The sequence below is a fragment of the Tubulanus polymorphus genome, chromosome 1, assembly GCF_964204645.1.
Source record: "Tubulanus polymorphus chromosome 1, tnTubPoly1.2, whole genome shotgun sequence".
Taxonomy (NCBI): Eukaryota; Metazoa; Nemertea; class Palaeonemertea; order Tubulaniformes; family Tubulanidae; genus Tubulanus; species Tubulanus polymorphus.
The window spans coordinates 17,565,261-17,588,486 of NC_134025.1; the positions used below are offsets into that span (position 1 = coordinate 17,565,261).

Below are 23,226 nucleotides of genomic sequence, written 5' to 3' on the forward strand. Positions count from 1 at the left end.
AAAGAAATTATCTATAACGAAAATTCATCAAATATTGGAATTCAATGTGAATCAGATAATAATAATAATTCTTTTAAAGATATTGGTATTCAATGTAATTTAGATGATGAATTTAGAAAATTCAATCCTAATGAAAAAGTGCATTGTTATTGCGGAGGTAAATATTTAAGATCACATAAATCAAAACATTATCAAACAATTAAACATATCAATTATGGAAAGAACAAGAGCCCCAAGGGGCACAATGGCCAGCCTGTCAGATTTGCTTTTTATAAATGATGTAATCTGTGGGTTATATTTATCAATATACACTCCCTGCTCAATATCATTTACATAGTAAAATCGGGTGTTAACACAGACAGCAGGAACGAATGTAATATAGAAATACTAAGTTATTGTATTGTTCAACGCCCCCTGGTGGCCATAAAAAAACCAATGAGCTTGAAACTCACCTCGATCATAGAACATGTCATGAGCTACAACTTTCCAATTGATTATAGTAGCAAAATATGCTTAAGTATCAATTATGATGTGGAAAAACTTTTTTTCCACCTACGAATGAGTACTGATGACCCCAAGATGGCTGCCAAGTGCGTCATAATTGCCTGGTCAAAAATACCCTCTCGGATATAAAAGATCCCTTTCCAAAGAATACCCATTACAAATTGCAATGAAACATGGCGCACCATTAGAAAGCTACAGTACTCAGAATTCAGGCCAAAATTGACATTTTTGGGAACAAAAAAGGTCACCGTACGGCCATCTTGAGTCCGATCGACTCAATTTTTATCATGCCGATGGGCCCTCAGGGGATACAAATATATACGAATGATCAAGGTTATTGATAAAAGTGTCTTCAAAATTTCCCTCGAAAACTTCAAAAATGTGTAAAAAGTGCTGATTTTGGCGAACAACAATGGCTGCCAGTCGGCCATCTTGAATCTGATAGGGCCAGTTTTTGGCCTGAAGATGTGTCTAGGGTAGATAGGGTAGATACACGTATAAAACAAATATCAAGACATTACCTTGAAGCGTCTTCAAAACTTTGGAACTCTCACGAACTATCTAGATGGTTATCTCTCGACCTCAATAGCTTCAAGACCCATCTCAAAACAACTTAGTTCCATGCAGCATACCATTAACTCTCGGAAAGCGAATTGTATTTAACATTTTTTGGCAGAATAAAATTTGATTGAATTTGCAATTCGGGCACATGGCTAATTAGCATATCAAGGTCATACACCCGATTTGGTAAAACCTTTTTTTCGCGAACCTTGCGCAATTGTCAAGGATGAATTTTCTGTAGAGCAAATAAAAATTCCTCCCAAACACCAAATCAACTAAAGATTTCATAGAAATCGATCTTGAAATACAATTTTAAATCTTAAAATAAAACCCGGAAGTAAAACAGTAGACGATACCGCGGATTCACGTGAACACCTGAGGCGTTTTTATGAACATTCGATTAGTATACTCGCGTATGCAAAACGTTTTTATGAGCATGGATTATGTCATAATCCGTCATTTTTATGAACATTGATTATCATAATCGATTAGCATACTCAGCATACTCGCTCGGCGAGCAAGTATGCCGATTACCTAATCCATCCAAGATGGCGTTCTCCGGAGAAGTGGGTGCTGTGTAAGTAACAGTAAATTGCGTGAACTTTCTCATCAGACGTGACTTTCAATATATTTATATAACGTGGTCTTGAGATATGAGTGTTTCTTTATTTTCAATCGATATTTTCGGGGAATTAGTCAATCCGAAGAAAGATTTTTGGAGGTTTGTGTGGTTGGTTCACAAATTCAAATTAATTTCAATGATTCATCACACAGGGCTAGTTGGGTAGTCTGTGTAAGTTTACTCACTGGTGATATACACTTATATCATCAAGATTGGCTTATTAGTTATTTCATTGGGTTACATACTTACATATGTGTTTGGTTCTTTGCAGGGCATGCTATGAATTTTCATTAGAAATTGATAGTAATATGGTAAAATTTACCTTAGATCATGCAACATATCAGAAAGTAATGGAAGGCGGTAAGTAAAAAAGTATTTCAGGATTTATTAAACACGTGCTTATTAGTCGTGTAGGCCTGCATCTGGATAGAGAAAAAAATAATGATATTGATCAATGCAGTCACCCGAGGAACCCGGTTGAGATTAGGCCTAATTGGCGAATCGATTTTTAGGGACGGTACTGCATGCATTCCGACATGTTTGATTTTGTGTTTCAGATCAGGAGACTATAAACCAGTTAGCTGAAAATTATAGGGAAGCGTTTAGAGTACCCTCAGCAGGTAGGTTTAGGGAACTTGTTGGAATCATGCTTATCAATGGACTTTACAATCTAATTTTTGAAACATTGTGAAAATATTGATTTTTTTCAGGAATCGAAATCAATCCGAAAAGCGAGCAACGAGACACAGCTATCCAAGAAAGAGAGGCTAGCACATCAGTTCCACCAGGCCACTCAGTTGCTCGAAAAACAGGTATGCAGTTTTATAAAAAATTGCAGGAAATCCATTCTAAAGAACATTTCATGATGCCACTAATGGTGTCAAGTGTAAGATTTTATTTAGTTTTCATCAGTATTTTAATGTTAATACCATATTCATTTAGCGCATTGTTTACAATTGTCAGGCGTGTAGTCACTGTGTCTATGGAAGACCTGTGTCATCACTTGAAGTAAATAGACTGATTCACTTTATTTGCTTCGAGCGATGACAAAACTTTGAAAAATATGTCATTAATTTATATTTTGTTTTAGCTGAGGAGATACCCCGTGCAGCAGTCTTACTTCTGATAGATCACCACAAAGCACTCCAAAACAAATTCAATGACAGCAAGACAAAAAAGAAAACTCTGTGGCAGGACATAGCAAAGAAAATGAAAACGCAAGGTTTCGATTATACATGGCTCCAATTAAAGACCAAATGGGGCAACATACTTCAAGTATATAGGAAAACGCGCGATCACAATTGTAAAACCGGTAGAGAACCGAAAACCTGCCTATATTATGAAGAACTTGATAGTTACTTGGGCACTAGGCCTAATAGCAGACCAGCTTTAGTGAAAAACTCTCAACTTCCTTTGTCGTCAACTTCGCAGACTGAATCAACTGCAGAAAGTGACATGCCAATCGTTAACAATTCATTTATGCAAAGTTCTAGCGATGAGGAAGATATCCCCGTCCCAAATATTCTTCCGAAACGATGTCGCCAAAAGCAACGTATGTCAGAGCGACAGTCTAAATTCCTGAAGGTGTTGGAGGACATGGAAGCATCTCGTCAACAGAGCCAGGAAAAATTTTTTGAGGAGATGAGAAAACAGAGAGAATTATTGGAGGCATCAGAGCAGAAAAAACTTGAATTACTTAAGTGTCTAATTGACAAGGTGTAAAACTTTAATATTGTCAGAAAGCTCTCGGAGTATGTTTTTATAATTGCATATTCTTGATGCAGCTGTAAAGCTTAATAACATTATGTGCTTATCCAAATGTTGGGACATGTTGGTTCATTTGTTTATAGACTGTTTGATAAAGCTATATCATTAGTGATTTTACTTTTTGTTAATAAATCAGTTGTTAAATTTGCATACTTTGATTGTTTTCCTTAACTTCGAGCAGAAAGAATGTCATATCACACGGCATTGGTCATCCTGTCATGTGGCATGAAAAACCTTTAACCATTTACTATCCACTGCACCGATGCTATACTGGTACCTCACGTGTTGACTAAAGTGAACAAAAGATTTTCTTAAAATGGAAAAAAATTTATTCTTGAAAATCAAAAATGACCTAGAGGATTCTTAGTAATGCAAGTAACATATGTATTTTCGGGTTTTTAAGATTTGATCAGGACAGACTGTGCTGCATTATAATTAATCTATCTAAACAGTTATGATCGTAAGTGAGCTGTGCGTAACCCAGCAATCTCACAAAGTAGACAAAATAATTGCAATGGCATGCCTTTTGCCATCTGCACTGGGCCTAACTGCCTCATTAATATCGAGCATATCGTGATCCGCAACAAGTCCGCGACCCTCCCTCAACAGTTCATCGATATTATCTTCAGTTGCAAGACACACATTGTGCAATACAAAACAGCTTATTACAAAGTCAATAAGTCTATCCACATTATGCATATCGATGTACTTTAATCTTCGAAATCTCCCTTTAAGGATTCCGAAGGTATTCTCAATTGCAACACGTGAAACACTATGTTTGTAATTGTAGTCTTTTTGATTCCGAGTTAAATGTCCAGTGTCTTTGAATGGTACCATAGTAAAGTCATTCAGTTCATAAGCAGAATCTCCAAGGAGATGTGAGCTCTCAGGGAATAGAATTCTCCTTTTAACCATGTCCTCAGCAGCAAGCCAAATTTCAGTATTTTTAAAGACTCTGGAGTCATGGCTAGATCCAGGCCATCCAACATTTACATGAGTGAACCGATATTCATCATCACACACAGCGCACACATTTAATGAATGGAACTTTTTCCGGTTAATATAGGATTCAGGGCTTTTGATAGGTGCTTTAATTGGTATGTGCGTTCCATCTACTGCACCCACTACTTTTGGAAATCCTGCTTTCTTTTCAAATCCAGCCATTACCTGAGTCAGACGTTCACCTTGTGGCCACTTGATTACTCGATCTATTACGTGCTTCACGATTACCGACGAAATAAACCCTGAAATAACAGTATCATAATTAAAAGCAATACATATTCACAGTCATGAGACCCCGAGTATTGTATCATTTTAGTGACTGGCATAGTTATAAATTTAATGCACATTAATTAAAACAACTCACCAATAATATTGAACACTGTTGCTTCACATACTCCATACAGATCAGCAATTCTCATTAAAGGATCTGATGTGGCTGCATAATGTATGTAAATTAATAACTGCTTTTCCTTCTGTATGGTAAGTTTATAATCTCGAATCTCATTTTCCGCATCGATATAAGGAATCATGAACTGAAGAAGCACTTTAAAAGTTTGTTTCGACATCCTAAATCTCGCTCGAAATTCGTCATCACAATATTTAGCAACAGTGTAGCAACAGTAATTTTCAACTCTCAGCTTGCATTTTAATTTCAAATGTTTTATCGTTTCACTATAAGTAAGAACGGTATTTGCAGATGCGGTATAGTTCAAAAGTTCCTCCACTTGCTTCTCCAGATAAACCTGCGGTAGCGAAGCCAACTGGCTGTCTTGCATTAATATTAATGCAATTGTTAATATCCTTTTTCTTCGGTTCGAATTTCGCACCAGCGCCATATTGGATAATTTCTATGGCTGGCGTTTTTATCAACCAACATACTCGGTTATGCTAATTGACACTAATCGGCTATATAATCTAAATAGCTAATCTATTTCGATTTTGCTGGTTCATAAAAAGGCCTCTGATTTCTGTAAACGAAATGTTGGTTGTGACAAAATTGTTCAGACGGTTTTAGGTGGTAATAAGTTCGGAAACGTAATGACCATGGTCGACTTATTCGATGAAATCAGGCCTATGTGATATCCAAATTTTGACTTTTTTATTCTCCAGACCTCCCTGATATAGAAATAAAAAATTTTGGTGGTACGAAAGTGCAATCACAGCGCCGACGGGGACAGAGCCGTGTCAGAGATCGGCGGAGTGAAAATTGAGGTGGACGAACACGAAGAAGTAGGCTATTGCGCTACTTGAATCACGAAAACTCCTGGCGCGGCCCCGACGCTTTTCGTTGATTAAGTAATACAAATATCATGCAATTGGTTTTCACAATCTACCGCTGGTATTTACCGGATTTCAATATCACTCCAAAATTCAAAGAAACCTCGAAATATCGAACCGGAACACTTCCGGTAGATATCCGCGGCTGCCCAACCGGGAAACTTATTTGTTTCAATAGATATTGATAGGATCCATCATCTTCACCCGTCAAGGGATTCGAACCCACTAAGCTAAAGCCATGCCAGAATCGGGTCGGGCCAATCACAGCGCTTGTAACAAACCACATTAGGCTTCTGTGGAATTTCCCAGTAAATGGGCCAATCAGCGAACACGTAGCGAACGCGGAAGTATTGTCGCGTGTTGATACATGACGTCATGCGCAAAAGCGCCAGTAATGAAATCGCGATAATTCACGTGAACAGCTGCTGATATTTTCAGATAAACCAATCACAGGGAAGACACAACTTCCTGATTGGCTGATAAAAATTGAAATTTTCCCGATTTAACTTTCGTGAAAAATGCAGAAAACATTTTTATGAGACCCTATTTCAAAATTCTGCTCGCTACGATTCCGAGAATGGATTACGCTTAAATACGTGATTTGTTCGAATATGCCCTCACTTGGCAAGCAAAAGAGCCTTTTGTGTGGAAACCATGTCATTTAAATTCGCTCCATTTGTATAGTAATAGGCTCAGCCTACGGCTGGCCTAATAATATTATTTATATATTGAAATAAGATTAAGCTGTATGTTTCAAATATATAATAGTTAAAATATTGTGAAATTAGTTAATGAATAACTGTAAGACTGTAAGTTTAATTGTTATTTGATTTAATCATATAAAAGTTTGATATTTTAAAAATGATTATAAAATATTAAATATTTATCAATTTTTTTCTTAAATAAATGGAAGATTTCATTCCAACTGGAAAAAGTGATTTAAAACATTATCTTGTAGCAGGAGGTTTAATTTTGGTTGCATTATATTTTTAAAATGAAAATATCACTAAGGATTTGATGAATGAAAATATGAAATTGAGTAAGAAATTAAAGAAATTAAATGGAAATAATAATCATAAAAATAAAAAAAGTTAATATTGATCAGATTAGTGAATTAATTAAATAAATAAATGAGTGAAAGTAAGGTATTAGAAATATTACATCTTATATATATTAATCAACAGAATATTAAATCAATTATAATGCTTACAGGATTAGTTTCATTTTCAGTTTATAGTTTGAAACAGTCATTGGAATTTTATGATAATTGCAAAATCAAATATGCTGAATTAAAAGATAATATCAATTATATTTCAGATAGAATTGATAATATTAAATGTTGTGAAATCAGTAATAAAAAATATAAAAATGAAAAATCATTAAAGACTCATAAATATATTCACGAATTAAATAAATTATATAATTCAAATGAAGAAAAAGACTGTCAAATTGGATGAAAATATAAAATATATTGGTTGTAAATGTGTTGTAGAAATAATTTTTCAATATAGCTGCAAAGCAGCGATAACGAGTTTTCTGCACATCCTCGTTCGTATTCTTGATCTTGTCTGAATATTGTGTCGACGATCGCGTGTAAGCTGATGCAGCCGCAACATGCCATAACAAGAGCCCCAAGGGGCACTATGGCCAGCCTGTCAGCTTTTCATAAAATGGCAAATGATGATGCATTTTGTGGGTTAAATTTGTCAAAATACACTCCCAGCTCAGAGTAAATATCTAATAATTTACACAATACAATCGTAGAATAAGAAAATTAGCACAGACAGCGACTGGATCTGGCAGGAACAAATACCTCAGATAAATCTTTTCCCTTGGTCTTATTGATTTAATGCGGAATAGAATTAAATTGTTTGAAATTTGCACAATAAAACAAAATTGAATTGGATTTGATGTTTTTATTTGTTCAATTAAGTAAAATTGAATTGGATTTGATATTTTTTGCGGAATAAAATTTGATTGAATTTGTCGTTTGAGCACATGGCTAAATGGCATATCAAGGTCATCTATCCGATTTAAGAAAAAGCTATTTCTCCCGGACTTTGCACAATGGTCAATGATATTTTCCATAGTAAAAATACTCCTCCCAAAAACCAAATCAACTAAAGCTTTCACAGAAATCGATCTTGAAATAGAATTTTAGATCTTAAAATAAAACCCGGAAGTAAAACGGTATACGATACCGCGGGTTCACGTGAACACCTGCTGATTTCTGCGGCGAAGCCAATCATAGAGGAGTCTTTGCTTTCTGATTGGCTTTTCAAAACCAATATTTTTGCGATCAGATATTCGCGAAAAAGCTCATATAAATTTTAACAAGGCCCTCTTTCAAAATTCAGCTACGTAGAGTTTGGAGAATGGATAATGCGTTGATGAATGATTTGTATGAATATATGCTCAGTTGCACAGTAAAAGAGCCTTTGCCCTGGAAACCATGTCATTTAAATTCGCTCCATTTGTATAGTAATAGGCTCAGCCTGCGGCTGGCCTAAAAATCGAAGGGAAGTTAGAATCCTGTTCAACTGTCAAAACGGTTTTATAAAAGGACAGTTGACAAACCGTCAATGACGCTACTTTGAAACCATGGAGGACTGGACCAGATGGTAATTTGACTCTGGAAAATGGACTGTTAGGCCCCAATTAATCTTTATGGATTTCAAAAGAAGCATTCGATAAGGTCCAACATCAGCAATTACAAAATAAGCTATTCGGAAACGGTATCAATGATGGGTCACTTAAATGGCTCAGGATATTTCTCTGAACGAAAACAGGTGGCCGAATTTTCATCTTGGAATAAATCGGTCTAACTAGTGGAGTCACGCAAGGTAGCATCCTCAGTCATCTTCTCTTCGCTCTCCTGATAGATGATATACAGAGTAATTCAAAATGTACCGGACAGAGTATATTTCCAAAACGACCTAATTCAAAATGTACCGGACAGAGTATATTTCTAAAACGACCTAAACAAGCTGTGTTCCGTTCATGGTCAGAAACATGGAAGATGGGCTTCAACCTGAAAGGGATAATATGGATACTGAATACATAGTAACCCCAGGTTCAGATTATACCTTTGTGTTCGAATGAAAAGATTATTTTGTTCGAATAAAGATTACTTATTGTAATGAAAAGACTATTTAGTTCCACCAGAATTTTGCTCTTTGGAACGAAAAACGCTTCGATCGAACAATATATCTGTTCGAACAAAAAACTCAATGTTCCGACAAGAAAATCTCGTTCGAATGAAAACGATTCTGTTTGAGTGAACAATATGCTTTTTGTTTGAACCAAAACCTTTCTTCATTCTGATTAAAGAATTCGTTCGAATAAAAAGCTATGTTATTGTGGAAATGAAAAACTTTTTGTCCTGTCAAAAAAATTTGGTTGAGCGAAAACCATTTTTTTTGAATGAATGCTTGAATGAAAACAATTCTGTTCGATTGAACGAAATACTTAATATTTTTGATTATACTTGTTCGAACAGAAAACTTAATGTTCTGACAAGAAAATTCTTTTCGAACGAAATTTTTTGTGTTCCGACGAAAGAATTTTCGAGCGAAGGGTCTTTTGAACGAAAAAAAAAGAAGATATTTCTTGGGCTCCGCAGAACCTTAAAGCCGAACGTAGGACAGCCGTGCAACGCAATCCTCACATAGCATCGCAAGTTTTGGTGCAAGTCGGTCGCGATACGACTAGTTTCTGCCAGTCGCAAGAGCGCGTAGGTCGGTTGTGACAGTCGTGTCGCGTCGCAGAAAGTAGAACACGTGCGACTCCTAGTGACTGGTTTTGCTGACGGTCGCAACCCGTCGCAAGGGAGTGTAGGTCGATGAGTCGTTGCGACACAATCATCGCTGGCGGTCGCAGTGAGTCGCAAGCCGTGCAAGGCCGACCTACGTCCAGCTTTAGTCATTAGGAATTAATGAAATACCAGTTTCATTTATGAGGGAAAAACACAAATGAAAAGTCTGGCTTATAAGGCTGACTGCTCAGACGAAATTTTCAAAAAAATCTTCATTTTTGCCAATAAAATTGATAATTGTGATTGATCGTTGCAAGTCAGAACCAGTTAATCACTAATTAACATGCATTTTAATAAATCTGATTCCTCCTTTACAGTGAACTTAGCCTCAACTTAGTAGAGGCTACTAGCCTATGTAGGCCTATGTATATGCGTAGGCCTAACATCCGGACAGATTGGTCGTAGGCCTATTGAATAACAACCCTCCTAAATATCGTAAATTTTGTTTTGAAGTTCAATCCAATGAGTCCGTTAATTAACACAACAATTATACTGTGATTGTTTGGGACAGTAAAGCTCAGTACCGGTAGGCCTAAAGTCTTAAAAAGTCGCGTACAACCCGAAAAACACGACACAGCGAACTCCCTTCCCCCACGGCGAACGCTTACTCCGAATGTCAAGTGTGAGCCCAGCTTACGGATAGGAGTGTGTTATATACTTGTATTTAGGCCGAATAAAGTAATATATTCTTTTATTTTGATACCTCGTCGACATAACAGCTTTTCTCCGCTATATCTCTTCGGCGTGTTTAGTTAAGGCCTACGAATCCCCGGTACTCTAATGATTTATCTTAGTGAATACATGGTTAATTTGGTAATAGAAAAATAGGTATTGTTAAACTAACTGCTTGAAGGCCGCGGCCAAATCACTGGTAGTAATAAATTAATTTGTACTCGATTTGATTCTCATGATGAGGAGAAACTCGCAGCTGATCCCCGGAACAACGATGTAGTGACAAAAGTCGATTCGTCGATGTTTACGGCTCGACAGTGCTTTTTAAATCTAAAGTAGTAAATTTCCTGTGTATCGGTAATATGATTTGATGAGGAAAAGGGCTATCGTTAAAATTAGTTTTTAAAAACCGCGACTGAATGTGCAATCTATGGGTAATAAATTTGTTAATTTATGCTTGAATTGATAATCGACGTGGCGGTAGATTTCGGAAAGACGACTTCGAAAAACATGTCGGCTCTTTGAATGGGCCCGACAGTGCTTTTGTAACGATGATTCGTGAAAAAACACGTGGAGTATTTGTAGATCTCAGTGAGCTGAACGATATCATACAGATTGTATCAACAGCGGCAAGGTAACAAAGCCTTTGTTCTTTTAGTGAAAATAGTGTGACATAAAATAATAATAATAAGAAACACGCGGATCTCAATAGGGTTTTCTGTGATGTAACAGAAAACCCTAATTAGATAACTTGTCGATGGGCAAAGTGTGGTTTACCTTGAAAGCTAGATGTTGTTTGGAATAAGGGCATTGCTTGAAAAATCTTTTTAATTCGTGACTTCAAAGTTCCACAAGTTTATATTGTATTTTATCTTTCTTAAAGAATTATTTTGTAGTCAAATAAGACCAAAGATGTACATTTGGTTACGGTCCACGTCCAAAATTTTGTAGGGTACAGGTAGGCGCAAAAAAATATGTTTCACAATGTGAAAAATTATTGCAAATAAGGCCAGCCCTTATTTACATGGAAACAATCATCTACGTTGTGCACGGGAAATTTGACTAATAGCGTAGATTTCGAGAATTATTCTAAAATTATAACTTCGTCCAGAGCGTCATCTGTGTGTTAAAAATGAAACAGTACATTGAATATGTGCGCGCTTTTACGTTAACAGCTTTAATATTGTCACTATGAGAATGAATGGCAGGTTATTGGAACACTGCCAGTTTCCTGGAAAACTTAAACTAGGCCAAATGTCAAGGCATGTTTTCACACGATGTACACTAGAATTCAAACATACGTAGCTCATAGTCGGTCGGCCGTTTTTATAAAAAATAAAATTTATTTGTAATGAATCCAAGAAAAAAAGTTTTCACCCTTGAAGTCGGGTCGGTCGGGTTACGGCAAACAGACCATTAATATGGGATGGCCTAAAATTCATTTGATGTCAAATATCAGAGGGTGGCTGAAACCTCTTCCAATGTTGGCCGCGGAAGTTTTATTAGATCGTTTTAAATCCTGGAATTTACGACTACAATATTCAGACCTCGACCTATACTTGTAGTTTGCTGCTTAATATTTTCAGGTCACAAGAAATTACAATTTATTACAAATTCTATCAAACAGAAAACACAGCGCTCATCTTTTGCTGTGATAATTCAGCCTATTTTCATGTCAAACGTGCACGCGTTACAGCATCGCCTTTAGTACGAGCTTGAGTGTGTGTCGTGTAGCACTCCGCGCGCACAGGTGGAGGCCTCGTGTAAGTGAATGTTCGCTTACACTTCAATGTCAATCAAAACAATCACCAGGTATTAAAATGAAACAATACTTATGGCGGATGTGTGAAATAATTACATCCTCACTAGCAATGAGCATTTGAAATTCGCAGGTAAACGGCACCTAGTTCAATGAAACTGACGCCATTCTATGGCTTTCCCATAATTATTTTAGTAGCGCCGGAATTCCCCGTATATCAAAAAACAGCCAATCCCATTCGCTCGTAGAGACGACGCCCCCAATCGAGGTCATTGCAATTTTATACGCGAGAGCTAAGAATTTTCCCGCCAAAAACAGTTTTACGTAGAATTTAACTCAGTTGACCAGGTCATCGACGGAGGTTCGCCATTTCTTCAATCGCATCGATTATATGTCGTTTAAGCCGAGGACCAATGAAACAAATGCTCACATAAAAAAACGTACCGCGATTTTACATGAATTGGCTCAATGCCAACATCATATCGCTGACAAAGGTAAACCAAAAAAGGGGTTAGGTATTAATGGTATCTAATATGTATTAAATACGTATCAAATACAAATTATGCTTTATTTCGGAAATTGAAGCCTCATAAGTAATTTATTCATATATGATATTAGTAGTATCTTTATGCAGCACTAGAATAATACGAGTGATACTAAGTTAGTTGGTTTATTGTTTTTCTAGTATTATTTTAGTCATATGTAAAGAAATCTACAGAAATACTAGATTTAAACAAGAATTATAATAATAATTTTAATAATTATCATTTTCTTAATCTAATACTAACTTATTTAAGCTATTGTTTTTCTATTTTAATCTATTTAAAATATTATTTAACCCAGTTAGCAACTAGAAACAATAACTAGTATCATTCTAAAGATAAATAACATAGTCTAGAGCTGTGTAAAGAATGATTCATCTGATAGATTTTATATATTTCTATAAAAATAAATATATATTTGTATATAAATTATACATTTCCAGTATTGAAATATAAAATACATTGATAGAAAATGTAAATTATATTAGCTGAAAATATAAAATATATTAGTTAAAAAATATGAATATGAAAGAATTTAGAATGTGTATAAGTGTATGAGTGTACGAATGGTACGAATGGTATGAATGGTACGAGTCTTCCAATTCGTACACTCGTACACTTATATTCATACAATTCATATGATAAATTAAGAATAAGACTGTTAAATTGGCTGAAAATATAAAATATATTGGTTGAAAATGTATAAAATATTAGTTAATTAAACTAGGGGTCCAGGGACACCATGCCCACTTGGGAAGTGGTTCCAAATAATTAAACTAGGGGTCCAGGGACACCATGCCCACTTGGGAAGTGGTTCCAAATGCTCAACAATCTAACAATTTCAATATTCAACGCCCCCTGGTGACCATATACAAAAACCAATGACCTTGAAACTCACCACAATCATAGAAAATGTCAGCAGCTACGATTTTGTAATTGATTGTGATAGCAAAATATGCCTCGTTACCAATTCAATATGGAAATACTAAGTTATTCTACTATTCAACGCCCCCTGGTGACCATATTCTAAATCCAATGACCTTGAAACTCACCACAATCATAGAACATGTCACTAACTATAACTTTGTAATTGATCATGGTAACAAAATATGCCTAGGTACCAATGTAATAAGGAAATACTAAGTTATTCTACTATTCAACGCCCCCTGGTGACCATATAGAATAACTAATGACCTTAAAACTTGCCACAATCATAGATGATGTCATGAGCTACAACTTTGCAATTGATTGTGGTTACAAAATATGCATTGATACGAATATAATATAGAAATACTAAGATATTGTATTATTCAAGGCCCCCTGGTGGCCATATACAAAAACCAATGATCTTGAAACTCACCACAATCATAGAACACGTTATGAGCTACATGTTTCTAATTGATTGTGGTAACAAAATACTCTTAGCTATCAATATAATGTGGAAAAACTTTTTCCTACCTACGAATGAGTACTGATGACACCAAGATGGCCGCCAATTGCGTCATAATTGACATTTTTGGGCAGTAAAAAAGGTCATAGGACGGTCATCTTGAGTCCGATCGACCCAATTTTTGTTATGCTGATGGGCCCTGGGGGATTCACATACATCCGAAAGATCAAGGTTATTGATCAAAGCGTCTTCAAAATTTCCCTCATAAAGTTCAAAAAGTGTAAAAAGTGTTGATTTTGGCGAACAACAATGGCTGCCAGTCAGTTATCTTGATTCTGACAGGGCCAGTTTTTTAGGCTGAAGATGTGTCTAGGGTAGATACATGTGTAACCCAAATATCAAAACATTACATTGAAGCGTCTTCAAAACTTCCCAAAATAACTGGATTCTGTCTATGGACGGACGGACGAAAAGTGAACGCAATAGCCTGCTGGGACTAGTCCCAAGTGGGCTAAAAAGGGGGTTAGGTATTAATGTATTAAATACGTATTAGATACGCATTAGATACAAATTATGCTTTATTTCTGGCAAGAGTGATATTAGTTAGTTAGTTTATTAAATTTTTAGTTGAATTCTAGTTAAATGTAAAGAAATTAAATATTAACAAGAAATATTAGAAAAACATTAGAATTATAATAAGTTTCTAATACGTATCTAATACGTATTTAATACGTATACATATTTCGATTTTGAATTTAGGTACTGCTTCTTCAGTCTTCATTTTTATAACAAAACTTTTATTAAAATGAATTTTCTACATTATTTATATTTTAAAATCTAAATTATTTTACTCACACTTTTAATATTAAAATATCTAAACTTTACTCACACTTTTAAAAAATCTTTATTATTTTACTCACACTTTTAATATTAAAAAATCTAAATTATCTTACTCACACTTTACTCACACTTTTGATGTTAAAAAATCTAAATTATTTTACTCACACTTTTAATATTAAAAAATCTAAATTATTTTATTCACACTTTACTCACACTTTTAATATTAAAAAATGTAAATTATTTTACTCACACTTTACGAATTTATATATATATCATTCCTTTCTTTCGCGGGAACTTTAAGTAACTTTGAGCACCTCATTTATATACTAAATTTTTTATTAAAATAAGTTAAAAATTGAAAAAGAGTTAGAGTTCGCTGAAACCTAGAATAATTTTTTACCCTTATTGGTTACTGAATGATTTATTACATGTATCACATTTATATATTTCGTTTTCATTCTTTAATTCCTCTAATTTAGTTTCTAATATATAATCATTATATTCTAATTTCAATTTATTTTCAAAATGTGTTTTAGTTTTATTATGTTTTGCTTTTTGAGATTTATCTATATTGATTTTACATCTTGGACAGTAGTACCTCTTATTTGCTTCCATTTTAATATCAAATTTTTTATTAAAATTGATTTTAGAAGTAATTCATATATAAAATTTTCATTTATATATGTTATTCATTTATATGTTATTCATATATATGGAATTATTAGAGTAATTGTATATATAGGCTTTCATATAAATAAATTCGAGTGTGCGAGAATTTATTTTTATTTTTTATGAGCTCGACCCTTCGACCTTTGGTATGAAAGCCTATATATATACAATTACTGCTAGGCTTGTAATAGAATCACAGGCTGCATAGTTTTTAATCAATATTTGACTGCTAGACGAAGGACGCACATATCAAATAATTTTTCTCGCATGGTTTTACATGCTGTTCAAACCATATAATTAATAAACAATATAAATTAATGAACGATGCAATTAATAAAACTATGCAATTGTAATGGTCATGTTGTCTTACTTGGCATGGTCATGTTGTCTTACTTGGTATCATAGGGTTCTTGGCGAATGATTAAGGGAAATTTATGCACTTCAAAACATTCATCAGTACGAACACTTAGCCTTGTTTCTAAAATCCTGACAGTAGCATTTTGTTTTTGCCTTGTGAACACATGTATATTACTATGCAGTGATCAGGTTTCTAATGAGTTATTCCCTGAAAATTAGCCATTTCATAATATCATGGCTCTATAAGAAATATGAACAGTTTTGGAGTCAAGCATCTAGCCAAGACTTGGATGACTCTGAGACTTAGATTTATCTACTGATACATAATTAGGGTTTTCGGTTACATCACAGAAATTCGCATGTTTATTATTATTATTGACAATTGACGTCAAAACTGCAAAGGCTTTCTTACATAACCGCTGTTCCGATACAATCCGTTTTATTTCATTTAGCTCACTTCGATCTATAGATACTGCATGGGAATTTCGATGAATCAAAGTTACAAAAGCACTGTTGGGCCGTAAACATCGAAAATTGAGCCCCATTGAATAAGGCAACATGTTTTTCTGAGTCGTCATCCCGAAATCCACTGCAGGCTGCTCACTTACATTATCAATTCAAGTATAAATAAACAAATTTATTGCCACAAGACTTCACTTTCAGCCGCGGTCTTCAAACAGTAATTTTAACTATTTTCTTCATTGCTACACTTTATTGATCCATAGGATATTTACTACTCTAAATATTATACGCACTGTTGAGCTGTAAAGATCGACGAATCAACGTGTGTCTTTACATCGTCGTTCCATGGATCTGCAGCAAGGTTTCCTTGCCATGAGAATCAAATCAAGTACAAATAAATTTATTACTCCCACTGATTTGGCAGCGGGCTTCAAAGAGACAGTCAAACAATATTCTAATTTCCTTTACTAAATTTTCCGGATATTTACTATGATGAATTATTTAAGTACCGGCACCAGTCGTAGGCCTTAACTAAACACGCCAAACAGATGCAGCGGAGAAAAGCTGTAGTGTTGATGAGGTATCAAAATGAATGAATTTATTACTACCAGTGATTCGACTGCTGACTTCAACCAATCAATATTCTAGTTGTCCTACAGTACATACCGATTTTACCAAATCCACAGGTCATTTACTAAATACCTGTTTATAACACATTCTTATCCATGAGCTGAACTCACGCTTGATATTCGGATTCAGTGTTTCCAATACCCCAGGTGATAGAAGATCGTTTCTAGGCAGCTTGAAGTGTTTATTGAGGTCCTAAGCGACCTTTGGGTCTACGTTCTTTACTTTTTTAAACAAACACAATATAATTGTTGTGTTTATTAACAGAAACATGGATTGAACTTCAAACAAAATTTGCAATAGAAAATCCGGCAAGATTGCCAAGGCACGTAGTACAAAAGATTTGTTTCTTCATCCAAAAATGAAATTGATTTTACAAATGGAATACACCCTGAGACCCAACCCTATAATATAAAGGTGTAGGAATACAATGTTTAGGAAAGCTAAAGCGCAATAGGCCTAAGCCTCCTCTGTCGGGATGCTAGGCCTACGCGCATACGTAGGCCTACATAGGCTAAACAAGAGGCCCCAAGGCCTTGAAGCATTGGTAGATTATACTGTGGTATTAAGTGGTTATAATGTTTTACATCTGCCGGCAAATCTTCTATGACGATGTTGATTGGGAGGACCACAGACTTAAAGGTCTATTTGTCTAGTACGATTTTATTCCTGAAAATGAATTTATTTTCTGCCCAACGATTTAGCCTAGGCTAATTGTACTGTTAAACCTCATTAATGCGATTCTGTTAAAAAGACGAAACTAGTTTATTCTGATGTTTTCCATCATGTCCCAGCCAAGATATTTATATCAATAAAGATTTGGATACAAAAACCCATTTTTACGCATGAACTGTTAGGCCCCACTGAATAATGAAAACAAAAATAGAACGATTTTTCTGAATGCAATTGCAAGACCCTCTGATCTTAGAGCTCCAAGCTCTAATGCATGTACGCATGCAAAACGTCACAGAGAGCGATGCCGACGTTGGTGTCACTGAGGCCGGCTGATGATTGTTTGTTTGTCTTTTTGTTTGTTTGGCTTTACATACGTCGTTTGGATCTTGGTTTCCCAAGACTATTCCTATTGGATTTAACCTCACGACGGTACGGCCTTTGAAGTGTTGCCCGCACACTGTTCGCAGCCAGCAGGACTCGAACCCACTTGTCACTCAGCATTGATAGTGGATTCAACAGCAACACGCCTTATCTCACTGAGCTACCGAGGCCGTTCCATTCAATTCCAAAAAAACTACAGCAGCGGCAAATAACCATCGCAATATTGCAATTTACGACAAACAACGCGTAAATTCAATCACTGTTGTTTAACGCATGGAAGAGATAATAAAAGGTATTTTTTCCCGGCGCGCATTACACAGCGAATCTCTGCCGAGTGCGTAAGAGGGTGCTACCGCCTTATGAGTGCGCAGCAGGCAGGTAGTGCATCCTGAAGTGAAAACTTAAATTAGAATATAGCCGAATCGATTTTTACAATGTCAGTCAACTGATTGATGATACAACATGGTTGTTCTCGGCGTTCTTAACAGTAATATTTTCAAATAAACAACTCTGGTAAATTGAATAAAATGACCTATCTTTATCGGTGATATCGTATCATGGTGGTAGCCTACCGTTTACCGCTTGATGTTTCGTGTCATCATGAAATGGTTTTAGCTTTAGTAAAGGCGTTCCCGCACGATCACATACGAGTAGGCTGCCGTTCCACTGCTCTAGAAATACGTATTTTGACGCTGATAATTAATCCCAAATAATCCCATGAATACTAATGATAGTTGGAATAACAGTGATATCCAAACACTGTGATATTTATAAACCGGAGGTACATAATTTTATGTTTTTCTATTCAGAAGAGGCTGTTCCCCATTCTTTACTGCCAATGTCAATGCGGACATATCGCTACGCGATTGTTTAACCCGCTCTCATCTACCAGATAATGAACGAGAAAAATGCGATCCAATAACTTTTTGGACCATTAAATCAGAAATCTGGCAACGCTATGTTGTGGTGAATAATTGAAACATTTTTTTTATAGTCATTTTTAGCTGTTTCTAATGTTTTACGTGAACGGAGTGACAATTTGAAGTTACTATGAAAATGAGAAGAGTCGGCGCTATTTTTTCGTACTACTATTTTCGATCCATTTTATTAGCATTGGCATGACGTCATAGACGTCAACCAATGCTAAAAATGAAGATTTCTTTTGAAAAGCTTAGCATTTGTCTGAGCAAGCTTTATCACCCAGAGTTGTTCATTTGAAGTTTTTCATCAATAATGAACCTCGTATTTAATTCATTCCTGATGACTTAAGTTACTAAAAAGCCCCGGATGACAAGACCTCTTTTTTGTTTGGACCTTTTTGTTCAAACAAATTTTTGTGTCAGAGCTTTTTCGTTTGTACCGACAATTTTTATTCGGTCGACAAGATAGATTTCATTAGAACAAAACTTTTGTGAAAAATTCGTTAAAAAAAATTGTTTTCGCTCAACAAATGTTTTTGGCGGGACCAAAAGTTTTTCGTTCGAACAAAAAGTGTATTGTTCGATCAAACATAATTGTTTTCATTCGAACTAAATTTTCTCGTCGAAAAATTAAGTTTTTCGTTCAAACAAGTAAATTGTACCATCGATTAGTTTTTCATTCCAAAGAAAAAAGATGTTCGTGGAACTAAATGGTCTTTTCGTTATAATGAGTAATCTTCATTCGATCAAAATAATCTTCTCACTCAAAAACACAAAGGTAAAATATGCCCCTGGGTTTTCTATGTATCCATATTCATATCATACCTTTTTAGGTTGAAGTTTATTTTGTTATGTTTTTGACCATGTACGGGATAAACTTGTTTAGGTCATTTTGGAAATTTACTCGCCCCTGTACATTTCGGATTACTCTGTAAATCATTTATCAGGACTGTGAAGAGAAGACCACTTTGGATACTACCTTGAGTGACTCCACTAGTTAGATCTACTTATTTCCAAGAATAAGCAGCTCTGTTGATTTCGGCCCCCTTTTTTCGATCTGAGAAAACTACTGAGCCATTTAAGTGACCCATCATTGGTACCATTTTCTAGAGGCTTGTTTAGTATATTAGCTTTTCGAAATCCATAAAGACTAAATAAGGCCTAACAATCAATTTTCCAGAGTCAAATAACCATCTGGTCCAATCTTCCAGTAAGCCCAATTGACTGTTTATAGACCTTCATTTTATAAAACCGCGTTGACCGTTGAACAGGATTCTAAATTCCCTTCACTTTCGTAGCCTGGTCGGGCTGCTTCGGCATACACGCATTCGTGATCGACACGAACAAGGCTGTGCAGAAAACCCGTTATCGCTGCTTTGCAGCTATATTTCCATCTATTTTTGTGAAATGGAATACGTACACAATGAAATACATTCAGTTTTAGGGCAAATTTAGATTCATTGAATCGAAGAAGGTAGCCATTCAGTATGTAGGTTTTTGAAATACAAGATGGCCACTTGTCTGCCATATTGAATGTCATTACTTTCAAATCAAATATAGTTTATCTTCATGCAAGCACACACAACATGAAAATTAAAGGATGTCAACTGGTAATTATGTGGTGGTAGTAACACAAACCTCACACACTGATGAGGATAAAGTATAGCTTAAACCATAATATTCCACAATAAAATGGAGTCATAAAATGCGATTTGTAATCCAACACCAGGTCTCTGAGACATCTCAAGGTTTTGTTGCTTTGTTTAGCTTATTGCCAAAGCCCGATGTTTGTTGTTGATATCCCTCCTGGTATAAAGGATCATTCAGTAGTTAACGCATGGACATGAAAAACAGCTTATGTGTTGGCTGATATCAAATGGGTAGGGTAACTGTAAACATTGTTTAGTGCCTCTAACCCCTCAAAATGAATGAAACGAGCAGCTAGCGACAAATGGAACTTTGAATTAGTAGGATTTCCAGCTATAAAATACTGATTTTTCATTTGTGTAATGAGTGCAGGGATGAATTGAGAGACCAATCAAATAAAAAATTACCTTCTATTGGCTTGATTATCTTCAGTTTTTCTGGTAATCTGAAGGTATTACCACTACCAGATAGCGCTGAAATTGCACCATCTTTGGACATACTCGTTTCCATTACACAGGTTCCTGGTTCTCCTCCAATTCTAAAAACATTAAGCCAACAGATTAGCAGAATTTATGCTATTAAAATATCTATTGTAACTGTCAATTCCAAAAAACAGAGAGCAGTTTTATATAGGCTATTGTGTCAATATTCTGTTTCATCTCAGCAAGGAGTATTGTTCAACGCATCTTGTGAGCCAGGTAAAAGCCACATCCTGTTTTCATAATATTAGAGAACATGAGCCCCAATGGGTATGGCCGAACTGTTGGCTTGTCATACACATGGCAAATGCTCATGGGTTATATTTGTCAAAGTACAATCCATACTCAGAGTCCTGTTTGATCCTCATTTAGAAGTTTTTTCCTGGATGCCAAGTCAAAAAGTCATGTTGTTTGTCCTGTGTTGACTAGATTGAATCCTGTATGAAAGAAGCACATCGCTTTGTTGCCCCTTGTAATAATTCCAAAAACGGTTTCACAAAAGAATATGATCTGAACAAAAAATATTGGATATTGTGTAACGAATCTCTTCGGTGGCCTAAATTTACGAATGCGTATTGGATGTCTCCTTTTGTGGACCAATTTCCATCAATAAACATGAACAATAGAACACAACAATGGGTAAAATGAGTCGAGACCGTGGTTCGACTCCTGGAAAGATGTACAACTTAACGTTCGAATTCGGGTATAGTCTTATGAATTTAAATGTTCTGCTAAATTGTTTGCAATGGATGTCGTTTCCTCCATTGCAGTGGTAAATGATGCCTTCTCCATCGTGGTTACGGATGCACCACATACTTGATCCTTATCAAAAATTCACCAGGGCCGAATGTTCACTATCATGCTTCACGAAACAAACAGTTAAAGCCTGGGCAACCATCAAAAGGTGTTACCACGGATGCGACCATGAAGCAATCCATACTGGCCATTCCTGCGAACCACTACACATTATTTACACGTTACTCCAGCTATATACAGGTATATACAATTGCGACGCTTAAACAAGTTGAGTTTTGATGGTCTGGTCTGGCAAGTTCCTAACTTGAGCGGGTGGAGCCCTGGGGCCATCCGGCTAGGTAACCAGAAGCGATAAAACGCAAAAACACTCGGCAGACAAAATGTTCACAGATGAGCAGGGTAAGGCTGGTTGCGAAGGGAAAACGCAACAGGGTACCATTAGGTGTCCGAATAGGTAGGGCAACTGGGTAGCAAGCAGAATGCAGCGGGGTACCACTGGTTGGTGTCCAGTGCATCCCAATGCAATTCCAAATTGACCCCGATTAGGTGTGGTAAGGATACCATGTCCCCCCATCTAAATGGGCCTTCACTGTCCTGACTACATGGCTGCCTACGATCAGCATCGCCTTCCTGTGGTAGAGTATGCCCACAAAGTCATTGTCATCCAGGTCAGGGTGGTCGATCTGGGTGAAACCTGCTCTAACGGAAGGGATATCAATGCCGTCCTTCCGACAAATGTGTTCCCCCATTTTCTGTATACCGCGAAACAACTTCGGGATTTCCAAGTGAAAAAGAGGAATACCGGGATATCGCTTGGCCAGCAGGGCATATAACTGGTATAGGTGCTCGGTGGTCTCCCCACAATCCTGGATGTCGTTAACACCGTGGTTGAACACAACCGTAGAACAGGTAACATGACTCTGGTGTACGGTGCGGATCGGACCGCCAATACCCTCACACAAATGGGCAATCAGGAACCCATCTGGTGACTTCCAGCCCTTGAACATAGAATCGCTGAGTAGCAGGCTGGGTCGCTGCCTTGTACTGTCAACTACTCGTTCCTCGAGGCATGTCAGCCTCGGGTCCTGAGCTGACCCACCACATTCGGTCACCATTGACTTTAGTTCTCTCGACAGCGTAAAGCCATGTCTTGATGCAATGTACGCTTTGACGCCGCAGATGATGGCTCCCACCACTACACGACTGGGGTCGTATGAATGTCGTATTTATGCAGGAGTCCAGCTTTCGGGTGTCTGGGCATGGTTGTGGATCTTTTTTACACCTCCGCGCTAACTAAATTTGGTCCTGGACCCACCCAAAAGCACTCTCCAAACTATGAACCATTTCTTCCGCAAAAAACTGTGACCGTCTTTGGTTCTTCCGGCATCCCGACCATGATGTCCAGGGGCAGCATCATTTCTTCTCCAAAAGTGAGTAAAAAAGGTGTTCCCTTGGTACTTTCCTAGACGCTTGAGCGGAATGCCATCAGACAAGCTTGAAGC

At 36.4% G+C, this 23,226-nt stretch overlaps 1 protein-coding gene across 1 annotated transcript in view; it reads right to left on the bottom strand.

Annotated features, from left to right (window-relative positions):
• Window positions 1–23,226, bottom strand: part of LOC141901205 (trafficking kinesin-binding protein 1-like) — a 284,033-nt gene that overhangs the window by 6,514 nt on the left and 254,293 nt on the right. Inside the window, exon 12 of the mRNA XM_074788317.1 lies at window positions 20,897–21,027. Coding sequence (XP_074644418.1) covers window positions 20,897–21,027 — 131 coding nt within the window. The remainder of the gene's footprint in view (window positions 1–20,896; window positions 21,028–23,226) is intronic.